The sequence below is a fragment of the Cricetulus griseus genome, unplaced genomic scaffold (genome assembly GCF_003668045.3).
Source record: "Cricetulus griseus strain 17A/GY unplaced genomic scaffold, alternate assembly CriGri-PICRH-1.0 unplaced_scaffold_40, whole genome shotgun sequence".
Lineage (NCBI taxonomy): Eukaryota > Metazoa > Chordata > Mammalia > Rodentia > Cricetidae > Cricetulus > Cricetulus griseus.
Window position 1 is genome coordinate 42,287 of NW_023277142.1, and position 22,256 is coordinate 64,542.

At 38.1% G+C, this 22,256-nt stretch overlaps 1 protein-coding gene and 1 pseudogene across 1 annotated transcript; both read right to left on the reverse strand.

The window, feature by feature from the left end:
• Positions 1-8,357: 8,357 nt before the first annotated feature.
• On the reverse strand, positions 8,358-10,819 carry LOC113833059 (annotated as a pseudogene).
• Positions 10,820-20,710: 9,891 nt separating this feature from the next.
• On the reverse strand, positions 20,711-21,853 carry LOC103162651 (nuclear transcription factor Y subunit beta-like). Its single transcript, XM_027392767.2, is given in 2 exon segments — positions 20,711-21,432; positions 21,435-21,853. Coding segments are annotated over 2 exon segments (618 nt in total). The 5' UTR covers positions 21,742-21,853; the 3' UTR covers positions 20,711-21,121.
• Positions 21,854-22,256: the final 403 nt, after the last annotated feature.

Below are 22,256 nucleotides of genomic sequence, written 5' to 3' on the forward strand. Positions count from 1 at the left end.
GGAGGCCTCACCATCCCTGGGGAGCAGAAATGATGTGTGATAGGTAGGGTTTTAGTTGGGGTGTGGTAGGGGAGGAAGGGAGAGAGAAGGAACTGGGATTGGCATGTAAAAACAATTTTGTTTCTAATTCAAATTTTTAAAAAGGGAAAAAATGAAATAGGGCTAGAGGTACTGATATTTCCCATGCTTGGTGAAAGCCAAAATGCTGAATTTCAAAGACAGATTGGATTTGATGATCACACCTTGGCCCTGTGTTCTTTAGCAGCTTTGAATGCTTGGGACAGGGTTGAAAATCAGAAAAGAAGGCTGAGTCAATCATCAAAACTATTCACTTATTTTTTATGAAGAATTATTTCATCTATAAATATAATGAGGTAAGATCCAGAATTTAGATACATATTCAGTGATTTTTTTGATTTTGGAAATGCTAATTCAGAATGCAAAAGAGTGATTATGCCTTTAAAGGTAATATCATAACCCATAGATGATAAGATCAGAAATATGGCTGATAATGGCTCTCACACTTAGGATGTTGCTTTAATAGGAAATGTAATTTCCACGAAATTTAATAAAAATAAAATTGTCAGATGTTATATTTATGGTATACAAGGTCATTTAAAAGGGATTGTAGATAAAGCAGTCCTAGAAACAATATTTTTTCAAGAAATAAACCAAGCAGAAGGCCTTACACTTCTGTGGGATGAAGAAGATGTGGCAATGGATGACATTTTACTAATGAATAGAAATCAAGAAATATCAAGCAAGATAATCCTTTCCTGTTGGGAAATGTCCTGGGGCACTCACAGAAGCCCCATTATCAAATTTCGTTCAATCATTCCCTGCCAGCATCAGAGAAACTCATCCACAGACCAATTCAAGGACTTGTTACCTGTTGTTAAAAGCCTTACCTCTCTGGATGTGATCAAGGAAACGACAGCTTCAATATGCAAAATCAGGAGAGGCAAAATATAAGTTCCATCTCTTATGTAAACAAGTCTAATTTGGTGTCTTTTAATTTCTGTGTTTTACATGTTATAGCTCCAATAGAGAGCAGTATATTTTTTCTGAAGAAACTAATGCATATCTCATGAAGAAGAATGAATTGAGAAAACTTATTCGATATAAAACATGTGCTATGTCAGCTGAATGAGTCATTGAAGATTACCAATGTTGCTGTTAATTTCATTTAAAAATGTTCGCTTGTATGTATGCTCAAAGCCACTTTCCTCTATTCTCTATGAACATCAAGTTCTTGGATATGTGACTCATGTAACAAAGGAAACCATTTGCGAATACTGTTCAGGCTAAGATAACTCAATTACTTCAAATTTCAAATATTTCTGTGAATATTTGAAAAAACAATTTCATACATATAAAAATGTAATTATGTGCAACTTTATCCTGGGTTTTAAGTAATACTATAGACTGAGAGTAGATTGATTTTAAGTCATGGTTCTCCAGTGGTCCTTTATGTTTATGCTGTAGAATGAAAAAGGAAATGAGCATGTTTCCAACCTCACTACCAAAATGTTCTCACTCAAATCAATACACATTCTGTAAACACCAACTGACTACAAAAACTTTAACTTATGTGCATTAAATAGATTATTGAAACCAAATATAATTCCAGATAGAAATTCTCCAAGAAAGCCAAATGCAAGCCCTTCATTGTATTGCTATGATTCAGTTTCTCCTGGTGTGTACATTCTATCCTTCTTTCTGCTCACTCACTGATCCTTAAGGTGGGGACTCTTAACTGGAAAGACATGTGTTCATGGTGACCCCTGATGGATGTACAGGCTATGTGATGGCAAAATCAGATCTATCAGGTTTACCAGCAATCTGTGTCCTTAGTGCTATTTAGTCATTCTTTTATTTTCAACCAGTTTTCACAACCATTTTTCCTGTCTCTTCTTAAGTTTACTCACAATATTTCTTTTCACATATATTATCTTCTTCCAATTTCTCCAGTGTTACATGTATAATGACCTCCAGAAGCCTGAAGGTAAGCAGCTATTAACATGGTGAAAGCATTTATGACTTCTTCCATCCATTTGCAGACCTAAGCATACTTCCATTGGATTGTCCTTTGGAGTTTGTTCTTCATTAATGATTGATGTGGGAGGGATCAGCCCATTGTAAGCAGTTCCATGGCTGGACAGATGATCTTAGGTTGTCATCTGTTACCTCATTTTTAATTCTTGCCTACAGGCATTTAATTCCTGCCTTGACTTGACCTAATAATGGCCTATAAACTGTAAGCTGAATAAAGCCTGTCCTCTCCAAATTAATGGTATGGGTTTTGTGATCCTCATAAAATGGAAAATATGTAACTTCAGACAATAGATTAAGGTTGAGAACACTTACAGGTACAGTGGTGGGGAATATGGGAGGCAGAGTACTCATTGTACAAGTTGATCCAGACTCCTACTTCCAATACCAGGAACATTCCCAGAGCTGATTCCTCACTTTCAGCCATTGCCATTCCTCTAATTCATTGACCTCAGTTTTTCTGTGGTATGCACAGGACTGGGCCTCAGTTAAATTTTAGGCCCACTTAGTTCCTCCTTTTCTGGCATCATTTGAATCTGTTAATATATCCATGTCATCAAATTTAGGATAGTTTTGATGACACCCCTTAGGAAAGATTCCTCATTTTTTATTAAAACAATGCCTGCAACTGTGAGGCACAGAAGCTTTCATTACACTAAGTGTTACTCAGCTGGGAGTGTTATTTGGACATCACAAATATCAGAACTCTGAGACTGATGGAAGGAGAACAGAGACAGGAAGAGGTATCCAATGCGCACTTTCAAAGGCAAAGTCAGAATAACAAACTCTTTTCTCTGGGTTTTCCTAGCAAACTGAAAATGGGAAGATATTCATCGAAGCTACCTCGTGAGGAAGTACAAAACAGACATGCATTTAAAAGGAAGGGAGGGAAGGGAAGGGAATTGTCTTATGATTTTAGAATTTTTTATAATTGTAATTAGACCAATTTAAAATTAAAACCAAGTTTCTTTTGCATGTCAATCCCAATTCCCATTGACTCTCCTCCTCCCCTACCCCCATCCCCCATCCCAAACCCTTTCTGCTCCCCAGAGAGGGTGAGACCTGCCACGGGGGATCTTCAAAGTCTGTCATATCATTTGGAGCAGGGCCCAGACCCTCCTCCATGTGTCTAGGCTGAAAGAGTATCCCTCTATGTGGAATGGGCTCCAGAAATCCATTCATGTACTAGGGATAAATACCTATCCACTACCAGAGAACCCAGAGATTGCCCAGACCTCCAAACTGACATCCTTGTTCACAGGGGTCTGGATCAGTCCTACACTGGCTTCACAGATATCAGTCTGGGGTCCAAGAGCAACCCCTTGTTCTGGTTTGCTGTTTCTGTGGGTTTCTCCAGCCTGGTCTTGACTGCTTTGCTCATCACTCCTCCCTCTATGTAACTGGATTCCAGAGTTCAGCTCATTTTTTAGCTGCTCATGTCTGCTGCTGCTTCCATCAGCTACTGGATGAAGATTCTAGGATGGCATAGTCATCATTCTCATTATCAGACAAGGGTATTTAAGGTAGCCTCTCAACTGTTGCTAAGATTGTTAGCTGGGGTCAAACTTGTAGATCTCAGGACATTTCCCTAGTGACAGAATTATCTTTAAATATAATGGCTCCCTCTGTTATGGTATCTCTTTTCTTCCTCTTCTCTATTCTTCCCCTGAATAAATCTTCCTGCTCTCTCATGTCCTCCTCTCCCCTCCTCTTCTCCCCCTATCTTTCTTCTAGCTTCTTCTCCCTTCCTGCCATGCTCCCAATTCACTCAGGAGAGCTTGTCACTTTCCCCTTCTCTGGGAGAACATGATGTGTCTCTTAGGATTTTCCTTGCTTCCCTGGTGATGTGAATTTTAGGCTGGTACTCCTGTGTTCACCATTTTTGTCTTTTTGTGACTGGGTTACCTCACTCAGGATGGTTTCTTCTAATTCCATCCATTTGCCTGCAAATTTCAAGATTCCACTGTTTTTTTCTTTCTGCTGAGAAGTACTCCATTGAGTAAACTTACAACATTTTCTCTATCCATTATTCAACTGAGGGGCATCTAGGTTGCTTCCAGGTTCTGGAGTTTACAAATAATGCTGTTCTGAACATGGTTGAACAGATGTTCTTGTTGTATGAATATGGATCTTAGGGGTATATGCCTAAGAGTGGAATTGCTGGATCTTGTGGTAGACTGGTTCTCATTTTCCTGAGGATTCGCCATACTGATTTCCAAAGTGGTTGCATGAGTTAGCACTCACATCAGGAGTGGAGGAGTATTCCTCTTTCTTTATATCTTCTCCAGCATAAACTGTCATTGGTGTTTTTGATTGTAGCTATTCTGGCAGGAGTAAGATGGTATCTTAGAGTTGTTTTGATTTACATTTCCCTGATGGCTAAAGATGTTGAGCACTTTCTTCTATGTCTTTCAGCCATTTTAGTTTCCTCCATTGAGAATTTTCTCTTTACTTCTGTACCCCACTTTTTAATTGGATTAGTTGGTGTTTTAGAACTAACTACTTGAGTTCTTTGTATATTTTGGAAATTAGCCCTCTGTCAGATGTGGGGTTTGTCAATATCATTTTCCATTCTGTGGGCTGCCGTTTTGTCTTGTTGACTGTGTCCTTTGCCTTACAAAACCTCTCAGTTTCAGGAGGTCCCATTGATTAATTGTAGATCTCAGTGTCTTTGCTAATGGTGTTAGGATCAGGAAGTGGTCTCCTGTACTAATTTGTTCAAGGGTACCACCTACTTTCTCTTGTAAGAGATTCAGTGTGGCTGGATTTATGTTGAGGTCTTTGATACATTTGGACTTTGTTTTGTGTATGGCGATAGATATGGATTTGTCTTCAATCTTCTACATGCCAGCATCCATTAGTCCCTGTAGTAAATCATATGCAACGAAGATTGAGCTTCTCCTGTGATACATACATGCAGATTAAAGCATCCATGGTGTGTCCTTGAACTTCTGAGACCTCTCCAAGGATCATGTGGCTAGAAAGTTTATTCTCTCTGTTGTTCTAGATGCATTCTGAATGCTGGTAGAGGACAAAAGAGAGATTAATATGCAAATGTCTAGGCAATTTCAAGCAAAAATATTTCTGTATATATAAGCAATCTGAGCACATAAACACATAGGGTGTAGCAGCTTGGACAACAAAGCTTCCAACATATGCTTCCCTCAGCAGTTTATGTCATGGCTTGTATCACTGTTTGAGGAACTCTGTAATGCTGTAGACAATAATAGGTTGCAACATATTCAGGCTCCAGGCTGCTGATGCTTAGAATGAAACTTTTCCCAGAATATTGGCTACTTAATCTTGACTGCAAATTGTTTCCTTAAAAGATCACAATCTGGCACCTGGCAGTAGAAAAATAAAAAAAGTAACACAATTAACAGTGTTTAGTAGAAATTCCCTGATTAGTAAGGACCTGTTTGATACTCTGGGCTGAATGAAATTTCTGTCCTCTACCAATTACCTGACAGCAATATTAGCCAAATTGCAAGTGAATGAGCATGAGATTTCATTGTCAAGCTATTTCCTGACAGTGACTGACTCCTGCAGGGACTCTGAACAGTCACCTATGAATCTGCCAGTTAAGTTGGATTTGTAATGGGATCATGTAAATCAGAAAAATATGTCAGTCCTATGGAGAGCTGTAGCCTTTGCTCAGTTCAGTAACATAGGGTATCTTAGTCTATAGGGACCCTCCTCTAGTCTTGAGAGACAAACACTTCTTGTTGAGAAAGCATTCCCACCTACAGGACAGGTGTCTAGTGTCCTTTAAATACAGTGGTTTGGTTTTACTTTGTTTTCTTTTGATTTGTTTTCTTAATGCACAGATAAAAATTATACTTTTCATTCTAACTTTGAATATAAGATGATCAATTGGACATTTAATTCTTTGGAAATGGCAAGAAATTTAACTTGAGGCCAACGTATTTTCTTTTTTCTTCTTGGGGGTTTTACATATTTTATCATCAGGACAAGCAATGGGCTGAGATATAACTTTTACTAAAAGTTAGATGCATAGAAGGGAAAAGAAAAATATATATATATATACATATATATACATATTTTTAAAAAATAAGTACATGTAAATTACACTTTGAAAAACATTGTTTATTTCTCTACAGGGAAGAGACTAGATACTGAGTGTCATAACTGAAATGTCACCCTCACATGAGTGTTGTCCTATATTTCTCAAAGCCCTTTCTCACTCAGCCAATTTAAGGATCTTAATTGTTCTCTGTGTTTTGAAAGTCTCAGGCATATTTCTTTCTCTCAGAACACTAAATATTTCCCAGATCAGTGTCTCTGACACTCTGGGATCACCATTCATAATCTTTCTTATTCAAGCTCTTCCCTGTCAAAAGCAGAGGATCTGCAGACCGAGTCCATCCTTGAAAATACTCTGACCCAGAAACCTGCAAATTCCACATCAAGTATCTCTTCTAGGTTGACACCTGGTTAGTTAGTCTTATGTCAACTTGACACAAGCTAAAGTCATCTGAGAAGAGGAAACAAGAATTGAGAATGTCTCCATAAGGTAATACTGTATACAGTCCTATGGGTAATTACATAAGTTACTAATTGATGGGTGAGGGCCCAGCTTATACTAATGCCACACATAGGTTCTATAAGAAGGCAAGCTGAGTAAGTCATGTGGAGTAAAGTCTTCCTCTGTCTTCTATAATGGTTCCTGAGTTTAAGTTCCCGCCATGTTAGAGTTTCTATCCTTTCTTCCTTTGATGATGTGCAGTAATGTGGAAGCATATGCTAAATATACCCTTAGCTTCCCAACTTGATTTTGACCATGGTCTTTCATCACAGTACTATAACTCTACCTAAGATACATAATTTTAAATATCCTGGGCTGGAGAGATGGTTCAGAGGTTAAGAGCACTGACTGCTCTTCCAGGGGTCGTGAATTCAATTTTCAGCAACCACGTGGTGGCTCACAGCCATCTGTAATGAGATCTGGTGCCCTCTTCTGACCTGCAGGCATACATGCAGAGGAAATACTGTATACATAATAAATAAATCTTAAAAAGACTTGAAAAAAACTTTTTTCTCTAGATTCAAAATCTAGAGAAACCTAGCAATGAGCTCTCGTGTGTAACTAATCTCTCACATAAATAAATTGTTACATTTTTTCTTCAATATGAATTTAGATATCCAGCTGTCTTTTTATTTAATTTCTCATGGTTTTGCTATTGTGACATGAGGTTTTTAACAAGAAAGTTTTTTAATTTAATGGTCAGTGAGTTTTAAAAGTCAGTTTAATATTGCCCTGTGCCTCTGCAGGGTTGCAAAATTTCTGCAGCAGGATACAGTGACACTGATTACTTTAGCATCAGGTCAGGAGATACATGGAAAAAGAGCCAAACAGGTGGCTCCCAGAGGAGGCAGCAGAGCAGATTCCACAAGGAAATGGATTTTAACTAACTTACTCTGTTCTTTTGTATAGGGATATTGTATGTCTGTGGAAATTAACATGGTATATTCTGCCCAATGACAGTTCTGTCTTGTTCTTGGGAAAAGATTACATCCAGTCCAATTCTCCCAACAGGTTCATTGTGATCTGATAATGCTGTGAGCTGCCTGCAGCAGGAGAATATAAATAGGGCAGAAAAATGGTCCGTGCAGGGTCTTCATGCTGCAGTCTCTGTTCTGAAACAGAGTCTGTGCATGAGTGTGACATCTGTCTTCAAAAAAGCAAACACACCATCGTGTGGACCACCTGTCTTCATCCCATCAGCAGTAACAGAAATCTTGAAACTCACAATCAGTGGAGGCTGTGAAGCTCCCTGGAATGAGGAATTTAGATGGCCCTGTAAGGGAGTAGTGATATTTGCCATGTCATGCAGGGAGGAGGGACCTTTGTATTCCCAGAATTCTGGAAGTCATGACCACAATTTCAGCATGCAGATGTAGTTTACACTGAGGATTAATTGAGAATCACACTTGAGTAGTGAGCTGGAATTGAGGACAAGAGGTGAGAATTGTCTGTAAACTGTCAGAAACATTGGAATTCCAGGGCATTGTTGAAAGATGCACAATAAAGGTAATTTATTCAAATATCATGTGGAAAGTCTCACATCATAATTAGATAAATCCATAGCCTTCTTTTCTGGTTTATTAAAGGGAAGATGCACTCTTTTAAATATAATTAAGGATAAAACATAGCACATTGTTATATGTAAAAGTAAATCCACTAAAAAACCTGCCCGTCTACTCAGACATTGCTAGGAGGGACTGTGAACATTCTAGCAAAATGGAATGTCATAGGAATGAAAAGTCAGTGATAACATGAGGAATCACTCCTTAATCGGCTCCTTCATGTCATGGTAAATTCCTCTTTCACTCAGCTCATCTAAGCTGTAGTACTGGTGAACAATTTTCTCAGCAGTGATGACCACCACAGAGAGGTCATGTGTGTCTTTGTCTAGCTGGCACATGGTTGGGAATGAAATCACCATGTCAAGTTCTTGCTAGGTTCCCCCAGCATTCTTGAGGTAGTGGCCCAATAACACAACTCTGGTACCTTAAAGACCTTGTCTACCAACTCCTTTTGCACAGCATTAGAGAGGTTGAAGTAGTCCCTATCCTCATCAATACTCTTCAGGAAATTTTGGATGTGCTAGATGACAATGGCATGCTGGTCATGCTTCTCTGTGATGCTCAATTGCTGGTCAACTGAATGGTCCTAGATGGGCCTCAGTCCGGGGCATCAAAGAATAACTAAGAATCGAGCAGAATGAAGAGGGAGCACACTATCCAGAAGCTAAATTAGTCATCTCTGCACATCTTGCAGAACTCCTCCATAGTCTTCTCTGTGGGAACATTACCCAAGTCATGGTTACAACTGACCAGCACCAGTGCAATGTCTTAGTTAATGAACATTAACACTTGCTGCAGGTCCTTTGTCTGTTCTTACCACCAGGGTATTCCTGGCATGGTGTGAATAAGATTTCCACAGTAAACAAAGAATTTGGGTTTGGGGTTCAGTTTGCTGAAGGCCCCAATGTCTTGCTCAGAAAGATGGATCTCCTGCCACCACTCATCACAGCCATTGTCCCAATCCATTGATGACCAGGCCTTCATCACCCCAATCTGGGGGTTCTGCACCATAGATAAAATAGAATGGATGTTTCCATTCCCTTCCCCCTTTTTAAGGAAAACATGTCCAGGATCATGCCCTGAGCTCTGTGGAAAATACTTCTCACCACCACAAATGATATAGCTACAGAATTCTAGCCTTACTTATGCATGTACTATAAAGAAGTGAACCCACACATCCCTGAAACTTTGCCTGAACAATGCCTCTGAAAGCAATTCTTGTTTTTCACAGTTGAGAAGAAAGTTTTTATTGTAAATTAAGGGAACATACAGACAGAGACATCTAGAAAATGTCCAGAGCAGGGAGAGAAAGTGGCAGACTAAATAAGACCAGCTGACTAACCAGGCCAGGGGTGGGGGTGCGAATAATGAGAGAGGAAGACAAAGAGAGTGTGGACAAATGTGACCAAGAGAGAGGGGCAAGTGACAGGGCCAAGAAGGAAGACAAAAGAGAGAGCATGATCAAAATAGTAGGGTTATATGAGAATGAGATACTGGGAGAGGGAAGCACATGAGCTATAAAAGTTTATGGTCCTGAAAGCAAATCCTCAAGTCTGAGTATTGAACATACCTTTCAAGAAAGTTCAGAAGCAATTCTAAGTAATCATGTACTTAGGAAGACAGTCACCGGCATTGTGTGGGTGATGGAGTATGGCAAATAACAACACACTTTTGGGTACATGAGAAAGTGACAACAGGCTGTGTCTGAAAGAATGTTGTTTAGAAAATATTTCACTAGACATAATCAGGATGAACTACTGGCTACTGAAATGTTCTTGGAGAGGAAAAGTCCATGTCTTTATTTGTGTATCCATCAAGTAGCTCACTAATGTAAAACAGATAAATACAAACTAATCAAGAAATCAAAGAGACATCCTAATCAAACTCAGGGGACACTAAACAGAAAAACAGAAAAAAAAAACAAAAGATATGATATGGAAAATGGTATTAGTGAGTGCAATAATAATATAATATATGAACATATAAAATTTTCTAGGAACAAATCATACCAATAAAAAGCATACTATTTAAACCATTGCAATGCATATTGTAGAAAATGAAATTAATGAATTAGTACAAATGTAAGACGATTCTAGAAAACTCAAAGTAAAGCAATAACAAAGGGACAGGGATGCCATCTTCACAGTTAAGAACATGGACAGCCATTTTCATTCTACTATAATTAGACAAATTGTTTAGAAAAATACAGACAAAGGAGTCTATAGAGAAGAGAATTATGAGAACTTTACATTTCAAGAATTTCCTTCACAGACCATATTTGGGCTAAGCCACATGAGTGGGGATCATTATTTCTTGAGAAATTTTTATGAAACCGGGAGTATGAAACTGTGATTACAAAAGTGGACTAAACATGAAGAATAAAGCCTTCAATGTTCTTAGAGGTTACATCGCTGGGGTGCAGAACTCATTATGTTTGAAGTTCCTTCCATCTGTTTTGCTTCTGTTACCTGTATGTTAGACCTGCATTTCAGATATTGTATGGTTCATCTAGATCCAATATTTCGAGGTCTTTCTTGCAAACAAGCCTTCATTGTCTCAGCTTCAGGATGGGACACTCAGGGCTTCATCAGAGGGAATTCATCCTGCCAAAGGAATACTTGCCATCAGCAGCACTCTGAAGCTGCAGAAAAGATGCCATATCAACCACAATCCCATATTTTCCTTGTTCCCAAAATCGGTATCACATGCATGATGCTAGCAATTTTCCTATCAGCTGGGGATGGAGGGTATTCCTCCTGGACCACAGTAGATTTTCCTAATAACTTTTGTGACCCATTGCTGTCTAATCCTAATTAGAGATGTATTAATGCTCAAATTGCTGGATACTAATGTAAGACCATTCTCCTACATCAATAGGATCTAAATCGCAACAATTTCAACCTATCCAGCCAAAATTCACAAATGGGCTGCATGAAAGAGCAAGGTCTGATGTGTACACATTCCTTACAAATATGTTTAAAGGGTTTCTCTTTTTGGAAAGAATATATAAACTGAGAGAATTTTTGACTTTTGGAAACAACACATGCTAGGAGGAATGAAAGAAAATTAAAGTAATTATGACAGTGCATATTAATCTTCCAAAAATAAGAATGTTCCAAATTGCAAAAATTCAAGGAAGTAATTGAGGGAAGATTATTACTACCAGATGAATTAGTACACCTATGTTTCCTGATATATATTGACCTCCCAGATGATGAATATGAATGAAAATAGCATCTTGTTTAGAAATTAATAACAATAAGTTTTCAAGTTTCCATAGAATTAATTTCCTAGAATTTAAATTCAAGTGGTAGTATTGATGGCTATAGCTTCATATAGTTAACACTTGTAGAAACAAAAAGAAACAGATAATGAAAAGCCTGTAGTAAGGAGAGACCCTGATTACAGGTACTGCAGACCATGCCCAAATTTGGGCATAGTCACAGGCACATAGCAGGGTGTATAAGAGCAATGGGCCCAGCATATGGTCTTTCTCTCTAGGCTGAGCTGGCGCTGGAAAGCATTCTGGGTCTGACCTGCTTGCAGTCCCAACCTGGTCACTGGATCCCTTGTGTGAATATATACCCTAATAAATTACTGGTTATTAACCTATCTCAAATTTCATTTGTATTCATTAATAGCCTGTTGGAAATAACAGAATTCATGCTTCCCAAACAGGTAAATACATTGTGGAACATGAAATAAAATAATACTACCACTAATTGCATCTCAATGAGACAGTGAAATACAGAGAGAGAGAAAAGGAAGGATGTTGGAAGAGTGGCTGAAACAAGTCAAATGTCTGCAGATAATCTGAATGGTATTTTCCATAATCAATTGTGAATGGACAGATGAAATTAAATGTTAGAGAAATGAAGAGTGAAAATGCCACATTTAGACCCTTCTAAGAAGGGACCTACTACAGAGTAAAGGTAAGAACAGGAAAAACAAGATCTTCTAAAACTACCCAGAACTTAACCAACAAGTGACCCAATACCCTCAGAGCTGCTTCCAGATAAGATCGCAGTCATTTCTTGAAATGTCTGTGGGGCAAGGGCTTTTGTGGGATGCTGGAAGGGGGGCTGTATGCCCTGCGCTATGCCCTCTTCATATAGGGGACGCTTTAGGTGGCTGTGATTATATACTCCCTAACCCTTTTCCTAAGGCTCTGCAGCATTGGAAACTAAGATTACTGGGTTTCTCCTCCACTATTGCCACCTTACCTGTTCTTAACACATTGAGAGACTGAGTTAATAACATGCTCTATCAGCAACTTTGTCACTCACAGACTCACCATCATCCAAAATGCACGACTCTTTCCCACTCAGGTTAAGAGGACTTGGTTTAGATATCTGTTCATTTTGTGGAATATTGATCACATTTTGAACCCTGAATTTGTATTATTTAAATAAAAGCTTGGGCCAGAATTTGGAGCCAAGATCTAGTTGAAAGGAAGTAGCCATAGATTGTTAGAGGGACTCCAGAAACTGGATAGAAAATGCCCAGGAAGTATTGATTGTAGACTTGTGAATTTGGTCATCTTTTTGGTTGAGTATCACAAAAGAAACTCTTGCTTAAGGTTGCCAGATAAGGACGAATACAAATAGTTCCTTCCCTGACTTTCTTAGCTAGAAGTTTTGCACCCCATAGTCTGACTCCCAGTTCTTTATTGGTAAAAATAGAACAATAGAGACTTGGGTAAGAAGTAAATTTGGCTGCAGAGTCAGAGGCAGTTCTGACAGGTTATAGCAGTCCCATTAAGCCTTCATATGAGCAGTGGAACAGTGATTGCAGAGCCCCAGCGAGTAGCTGAAATAGCAGTAGATTCAGGTGCACCCACTGTGGGTGACAATAAAATAGCACTCCATTCTACCTTATTCTTATGGAAAATCTTTCATCTGAACCATCACTCCTCCTTTATTACATGCATAAGTTCTCACTAAAAACAAGGTACTTTTAACAATAAATCATTTAAAATAATATTTCAATAATTCAAAATATATTCAGAGTCTCTGTTTCTCTGTCTCTGTCAATGTCTGTCCTGTGTCTTTGTCTCTGTGTTGGTGTGAAAGAGAAATTGTCTTGTGTGTGTGTGTGTGTGTGTGTGTGTGTGTGTGTGTGTGTGTGTGTGATGAAGAGATAATCTCCCAGCACTCTTAGAAGTTATGTTAGTTACCTGTATCTTACAAATTATTCTCTAATCTTCCCTGGGGTTTCATCTGGATAGGACTATTGATTGTTTTTCTCTACTGAAAGATTTTTCAGTGAATTTGAAAAGAAATTTATTTTTGCTCTCTCCAAATATTGGGAAGCATCTAGCAAAAAGCAGTCATCTGTGCTAGAATGATAAGACAGAATAGGACTATAGGTGGCTTCCCTTCCTTGACAGCTTCCATAGCACCTTCTGGTACCATGAAAGTTAATACTTTGGAGGAGGCTTGCTATAATTATATTGTCATTTAATGTTAAAACAAGTGTTTAAGCTAAAGAACAAATTTATAAAATTTACAAAATCTCTATCAAATATATATCTATAATGAGGTGTGGAAACTAAACATGCTGCATTCAGTTACTGAAAAACTTATAATGTTAAAAGAAATTTGGTATATGACAAAGTGGTATATTTTGAATACATAGGAAACATCAGTATAATTATGAGGTCCTCATACTGCTGGTGGTTAATTTTCACCATAAAGGACACATGGGAGTAAAAAGGCATATTGTAATGAGGAGAGAAGGGAACTTAGAAAAGTGTTTTAGGCATCTTGGAGTTGAAAAGGCAGAAATTGATTATTTTATTAGAGCACTAGACATTGTATTTTATTAGAGCCCAGACACTATATGATTTTAACTCAGACAGAGTATTACACCCTGTTACTATGAGATCATCTCATTGTGAATCTGAAAGGTATGATGTAATAGTCATTTATCACAGGAGATACATAAAAATATACACAATGTATCCTCTTGGAGATGAAGGATGTCATATGATTTTGGAAATCATTCTACATTATTAACATTTGGTGGCCATTGTTCCAAGAACAATAAAACATCTGAGGCTTCAGGGGCTACAGAGATGGCTCATGGCTAAAAAGACTGCCTTCCATTCCAGATGACCTATTAGATACATAGCACACACACAACAGGAGCTCACAACTGTCCTTAACTCTAGTATAAACTGATACAGCCCTTTATTGGACTTTGCAGACAGCAAGCAGTCATTTAGTACATAGACATACATCCAAAAAAACCATGCATATAAAATAACAATATAATTTCTTTAAAAAATTAAGAGCAATCTTTAGTACTGAGGGAGGTGATTGGACAAAAAGGCTGATAGTTCCAAATTTCTCAGCCAGGAAACATATTTATATAATCTCATTAAGTTGATGAAACATCTCTTCATCAACATGCAACTCAATTTCCTTATGTAGAAAATGAAACTAAATTCAGGAGAATATATCTGGAAATAGCCGAAAACAGCTACTCAACCCCATAGTATGAAGAAGTCTATAATAAAAACTAATTCATAAGATGAAACAATACATAATATGAAAAAATTCGTTGTATGGGCACCTTTCTTTTCTTGCACCTTTCTTTTTAACAATAATAAAGTATTCTCTCATATCCCATTGAGCCTGTGACCCAAGATTCAAGAAGGAATAAAGGGACTAGATCTCAATTAGACCAAGAGGCAATGACTAATGTTTATATCGATTAGTCTTTCTGTGTATTATCTGCTAATTCTGCCTTACCATCAATTCAAGGGTTTTGAATAAATCACCTATCTGTGATATATTCAAACTAATTTACTGTTACTTGAACCAATCTTGGGGAAAATCTCTAATTTGAAGTATATACTAAGAGAAAGTAGAAGAATATTGAAGAGGAATGATAGGTAGTATTTTAGTTACATCAAATAATTTCATGTAAACTAGTGTAAAATAAAAAGAATTGATCCAAAATAAAAACACCATAAATGATGCATCTAAATAGTCCAAGACATGCTCACCCGGATGAAATCCCATCAAAGAAATGTTAAATCCAACACCCAGGAAATCTATGACAGCATGAAAAGAACAAACTTAAAAATAATAGGGATAGAATAAAATGTCCAACTCAAGGCACATAAAATGTATTTAGCAAAATCGTAGAAGAAAACTTTTCCCTCCTAAAAAAGGATATGCAAATGAAAGAACAAGAAGCATACATATCACCAAATAGACGGGACCAAAAATAAAAACAAAACAAAACAAAAAACCTCTCACTATTTTACATCAAAACACTAAACATGCATAATAATGACTATTAAGGGTTGCAAAGGAAAAAGGCCAAGTAACTTATAAAGGCACTTCTTTCAGATCTAGTATAACTAACTTCTCAATGGAAACTCTGAAAGCCAGAAGGTTTTGGACAGATGATCTGAAGATAGTAAGAGGCCATAGATTCGAGTCCAGACTACTACAGCTAGCAATGCTTTCAATAATCATACACAGAGAAAACAGGATATTCCATGACAAAACCAGTTTTAAACAATACATATCCACAAAACCAGCCCTACAGAATGTATTAGAATGAAAATTCTCACTCAAGGAAGTTACTTACATCAGAAAAACACAGACAATAGATAATCCCACACTAGCAAAACACAAAGAAGGGAAACACACACACACACACACACACACACACACACACACACACACACACACAGTACAACCCACAACAACAAAATCTAAAATAACAGGCACTAGCATTCACTGAACATTACTGTCTCTAAATATCAATGGTCTCATTTTGATTACAAAAAGACACAGGCTAACCAAATATATACAAAAACACAACCCTTCCTTCTGCTACATATAAGAAACACACCCTAACTTAAAAGGCAGGTACTACCTCAGAGTAAAGGGTTTGGAAAAGATTTTTCCAATCAAATGAACTAAAGATACAAACTGGTGTAGGTATCCCAACACCTAACAAAGTAGATTTCAAGCTAAAATTAATCAAATGAAATGAAGAAAGACATTGCATATTCATCACAGGAAAAGTCCATCAAGATGAAGTGTCAATAATAACATCTATGCCTCAAATATAAGGGCACACACATTTGTAAAAGAAACTGATGGGGGAGTTCTTTTTGTGTATATGTTTGTCTTATTGGTTGATAAAAACACTGTTGGCCAATAGGGAAGTAAGATAGGTGAGGCTAGGATTTGAGCAGGATTCTGGGAAATGTAGTAAAGACAGGAGTCACCATGTGATCCCAGGAAAAAAGGACACATGCTTCTGGTGGCCTTGATAAGATTAGTCTTTATAAAACATATATATTAATGGTTATGGTTGATACCTAAGACAGAGCTAGTAAATGAGAATCCTACTCATTGGCCAGCAGCATTGTCAATAATATAAGACTCTGTGTGATATTTGGGTCCCTAACATGGAAGCGTAACTCATGAGTCTGGAGGAAAGAGTTATCATTAGAAATGGTAACCAGGTGGTTTTACAAACTTCCACATAAAAACTCCACAAAAGCTTAAAAGGGGATTTTAGAAGCAAAAGAACAGAGAAAAGCAAGACTTCTTTGTAGCAGCATTTTTTGTGGTGGTCTCTGTTTTGTTAAAAATAAGCAGAGACTGGAGTGGCTCCCTTAAGGGAGGTCTTGTGAGGCAGCATAAGTGGAAAAAGCTGCAGGACTACCCTTTAAGAGGCCCTGCTAACAATTGAATGGTGTGTACAAGCAGTGGCAGTGGCAGTGACCACATCTCCAAGCCGGCAAAATGCTCCTTGATGGCAGCAAAGACCAAGTCGATAAGCACAGCTTTCAGTCCTGGCAGTAAATATAGCCCCACCATCTTAGAAAGACAGCAGCTAAAACAACCACTGCTTTAATTTTAGCAATGTTGTTTAGCACATAAAAGACCAGGTGCCAGAAAAGGGTAAAGATTTTGAGTGAAGAGAGATTCAAAAGCCATGTAAAGATGGAAAATATACAAGGAGCCTGGATACTGTACACACCTTTCATCCTAGGACTCAGGAGAAAGGAGGATGGATCTCAGAGTCCAAGACCAACATGGGCTACCAGAGAGTGAAGAAGAGCTCATGCCTCTAATTCCAGAAATTGAAAGGCATTAAAGTTAGAGGCTTTCAGTCTTACGAATTTGTCTCTAGCCATGTTGAGGAAACCTTAGTAGTCTTATTGAATCTGATGACCACTGAAGTCAGTAGGAGTCCGAGGGCCTCCTCTTTGGTCTGAGATACAGGTAAGAGCTAGTGGATTTGCTGCTTTGTCTGTCTGATCTTTAGATTGAAGCTTGAATCTCAATATCAGTATCTGAATCTTTTGTTTTTTGTGCTACAATCAACAGTTTATCATGGATGGAATAAAGGCTGATGAGTTCCTACTCTTCACTAACAATCTATTAAAGTTATTGACTTCTGGGGAAGACTGTGCCATTGTCTGCAGTTTTGTAGCCATTATTGCCATTAGTCATTAATATGCTGCCATGTTCTAGTACATAAGATCCAACCCATGTACTTTTAAGCCAATAAAATTAACTCACTGATTCAAAATAAATCATTACTGTTGAAAAAGGTTGTTGAGAATAATAGTTTCAATGTTAATTGGAGAAGAAAGTTGGAAGTAAAAACAAAATATAAAATAATCATTGTTTATCATTTTAAAATTTCCAAAGTATGTAATAAATTCCAAAAAAATGAAGAACCAGGAAGTATATGGGGCACAACTGAATAAATACAAACTTATGTTGTTGAGTGTATGGAAAGAGCTGAGGAAGTTAAACATACAGAAAACATAGCTAATGAAGTTCTATCTGAACTTCTGAAAGCTCAAAGACTTCAAATAAATTTAATGCAAAACACCTGTCCCAAATATCAAATCACAGGGAAAAAATAAAAGACACACAGAGAGAGGGGGAAAGGGATAAGTTACATTGAAGGGAATCCTACTAAACAGACACTAATTTCTTAATAAGAATAGAAGTTGGAGGTAATAGCCAACGTTCTAACAAGAAAAAATAAGTAAAATCTCCCTGCCCACCCCAATAACAGAAAATTTCAGAAATATAAGAAACACAACACTCTCTTGAAAAAAGAAAGGTAATTTAAACTGGAAATTGGTTCACATTAAATTGACCAAATATACACAAATATAGAAGAAAAAACCTAAAATGTTATCAATAAATGAAAACACCAAACCAAAACATAAATTGAAACAATGGAAGGAAAATACTAAAAACAATCAGAAAATACTAGCATGGATATCTTCTTAAACTTCACTAACTGTGCATGTGTGTGAAATAAAATATGGAGACAAAATACCTGGAAGGAGATGAAAAGAACTGTTTGTTCAACAGAAGTGAAAGAATTCATGAGTAACAGAGTCTGAACTTAGAGAGTCAGTGAACATTCTTTATACAAACAGGAAACAAAGAAGAGTAAAATATGCAATGTATATATTAATAAAATGGAATTAAAAACATAAAACATGACAAATAAAATAATTATGTTGTAAATGAGACAGGTTAATGAAGAAATATGTCAGTTTCATGTCTTTTTACATGATAACTTTGAATGATGAAGAAAGAGGAGGGCTATAAGATCAGAATGAGTTTTCACTCAGCCTTAGCCTCATCATTTGTGGTTTCTGAGAATGCCACTGTTTAATCATTCTCCTGAGGCAATTTCATTGTTATTACAGATGAAGAGAACTGAGACTCATGACACATGAGGTGTAGCCAAGGCAGTTGCTCAGATTATAAGTTGTAGGGGAAGCTGTAGCCACGTCTACTTAGGGGCTGCCTACAGGTATGCCTGACCACGCCCTCAAAAGCTTGTGAGGGCGTGGTCAGGGGACGTAGTGTGACTGCGTTTTCAAATTCGGTTTCTCTTTTGGGCTTGTGTACAGACTGCTGCCATGAAGGCTGGCTAGGTCACTCTGTAAGTAAGGCTTTTCCCTATTAAATACCCTTATATTTCTACCCGACTCTGTATTGGTAATTTCCCTCTATATATGGTTGTCAGGAGTGGGATATTGGAAACCTACAACCCATTTGGGACAGGCTGTGGTTCCCACCGGACCTGAGGCCTTGGCGGGGAAAGGTCCCTCTCTTCACAGGTGCTCCTGGCTAGCAGCCGAACCGCTGCCGCTGAGCTGCTCAGAACCGTCCACACAGCTCGGAGACAGTTTCTAGCTGCCTAGAGTCGAGGTAGGCCTTGGCTTTCACAGAGGCTTCCCCTGGCCGCTGCTGCTGTAAATCCCCATCTGTTTCAGTGGTTGCAGCCACAAGACCATATACTCTCTAAGATAAGCACAGCCGCTTTTGTGACCTCTATCCACCGCTGACCAACTGCTGCCAAATGCTGTGGACTAACTGAACGCCTGTGCTACCTGCTGGTCAAATATAATTACTGCATCTGGAGTAGAAATCAGGTAAAATTATGGCGGAATATTTATCATTTGCTAAAATTGGTAATATTTTTGCTTAGTACATGAATTGAGTGTTTGAGGAGGATGCTAATCTGCCAATTACCGGCCTATATACCATAATGGCAGTTAGCCTGCTGGTACAAATAATATTACTAGCCAGAGGACTCAGGAATAGGGATAAGAATAACCTCACCACCTACTTACAGGAAATAACAGCTTTACGCAATGAGGCTTTGGAGAACAGATTAGGTCAGACCACAATTGTGCAGCAAGTGGAACAGAAATTGGATGATAAGCTTGGCTCTGTGTCCAATACACAAAAGACAGAGCTGTCTGTTACCCAAGATGAGATGCAGCGTATTTATGCCATGTCTGAGACCTTAGAGGCTAGGCTGTCAGAAGACCGTGATGAGCTAAAAAATATCTGTAGCCAGCTAAAAACTCAGACAGGCAATATTACCCAGAAATTGGATGCAAAGGTTCAAGATACCTAGGATAGGGTTGAAGAATTGGACAATGCCATTCAATCAATTATTTTTTTTTACAACATCTATTGTTAGTTTATTGCAGATAGCATGACAGCAAACCAAAGGCTCCCGTGTCCCATCATCCATCATCCCAGCGCTCACTGCTCCCCTGGTTGTTCACTGGTTGATTTAAAACGTCTGCAGAATTACACCCACTGTTTTAGTTCCCACAGCTTAACAGAAAATCTGACCCCTCAGTGAAAAAGGTAGTATGACATTATCAGTGGATTACACAATCCCTCTCCTTGACAAGGATACTATAGTACTTTAAGAATAGGACCACTTCAAGGATGCTAGGACTACACCGGGGGAAATGAATTCTAACACACATAATAGTAACTAAAGCTACCTGAACAGGAACGGACAGTGACGGGCACCAAGTTTATAGGCCAGACAATACTTGCTTCTGCATCCAACTTAATTATTCAATTACATTTTAAAAAATGACACTGCCTAAGCTATGACTGTTTTACCAAAAAATTAATTTCAATAAATAGAATAAATGCTAAAAATCTAGCTAGCTTATCATGCAAGATAGAATATAGCCAAGACAAATTTATAATAAAGGCAACTCTCATTCAAAATGAACTCTACCCTTACATTTTATTAAAAGGGCAAACATCATGAATTAACCCAGCTGCTTACTTGAATTACAAAATAACATGATTCAATATGAAAATAAGAAACTGTCTACAAATCTCTGACAGTAATAAATTGCAATATACAATGCATACAGGCGTCATACAGAGCAACAAACTCTCGTACAAAACAAAAATATTTTAATACCTTTAAAATCCAATTTTTTCTTTAAAATCATTCATGAAAAAGATTCTCAAGTCAGAATTAACACCTCAATTAGTCAAGCGTCAGGAAGCTACATTACAGCTACTTATTTTACACAGAGGAGTCTTCGCCCTCACTTCCTCCCAATGCCTGTTCCAGACTTGGTTGGAATCTCTCCAGAGCCCGGTTCCATCATTTCTTCAGATCACGAAAACTGAATTTGCTGGACACCAGAAATCTGTTGATAGGACGTCGTGTAAACCATAACATTTTGTTGTTGACCATCTGCAGTTATTAAGCCAGCCGGTAACTGGTTAGTGAATGCTTCTTCTGTGAGCTCCTCGCTTAGCCCATCTGTAGCCGAGACCGCTCCACCAATGCCCTTCTCTCCTTTCATGGCCTCTCTGAACTTCTGAAGGTACAATTTCAGAGGCTCCACGTAGCTGTCGAAGCCTAGAGTGGACATGGCGAAGAGAATGTCCTCTCCGTTGATGGTCTTCCGCTTCTCCTGATGACGTCACTTGCTTCAGACGTAATGAAGCTTATGAACTCACTCACACACTCCTGAACACATTCTTTGGCATCTTTTGCAATCTTTCCTGTTTGAGGTATGGCATTTTTCATTATCCTAGCCACATTTGCAATGGGAAGATAAATATCTTGTTCTCTGAAACTTTCTTTTGAACCATTTGTATCTTCATGATCATTCATGCTGTCCTCAGTATCATCATGAGGCTGGATAACATAATGACTTCCTCCAATGTAGTCTGCGGAAATCCCTAGTTGAGAAGCGTCGGTTGTGGAACTGTCGCCATCCATTGTCATGAAACACTGTCAGAACTGTGTACTAGTGGTGCTCTCAAACACCTGTCAAAAGGTGTTGGATCCTTGCCCAATTTTAACCTCCAATGCAGCCCTGGTTGGCTCCCGTCTCCAATCGGCTCTCAATCAATTATTGAAGCATCCAAGGTAGCAGATCACAAATTTGAGTCTAGATTCGAATGTTTGGAAGATAATTTATAGTACAGGGCTGACAGATTACATGGGTCCATACGGTCGATTGCTGAGGACTCAAAATCAGCAAATCATGACCTCGAATCTAGACTCCAATACCTAGAAGGCAGTTTCCATACCATCAAGATGCTGCCTAAGGATGATCATATTAAAGACCTAGAAAAACATGTAAATGAGAAGTTAGAGCAATTTACAGATTCACTAACATGGTTGGAATCTTTTATGATTAAGGGGATTGAAACTTTTCAAAAGGATATCATTACTAGGCTTAAAGATCATTGGGATGCCTCAAGAAGCAGAATCACTCCAATCCCAGGCACCTACTC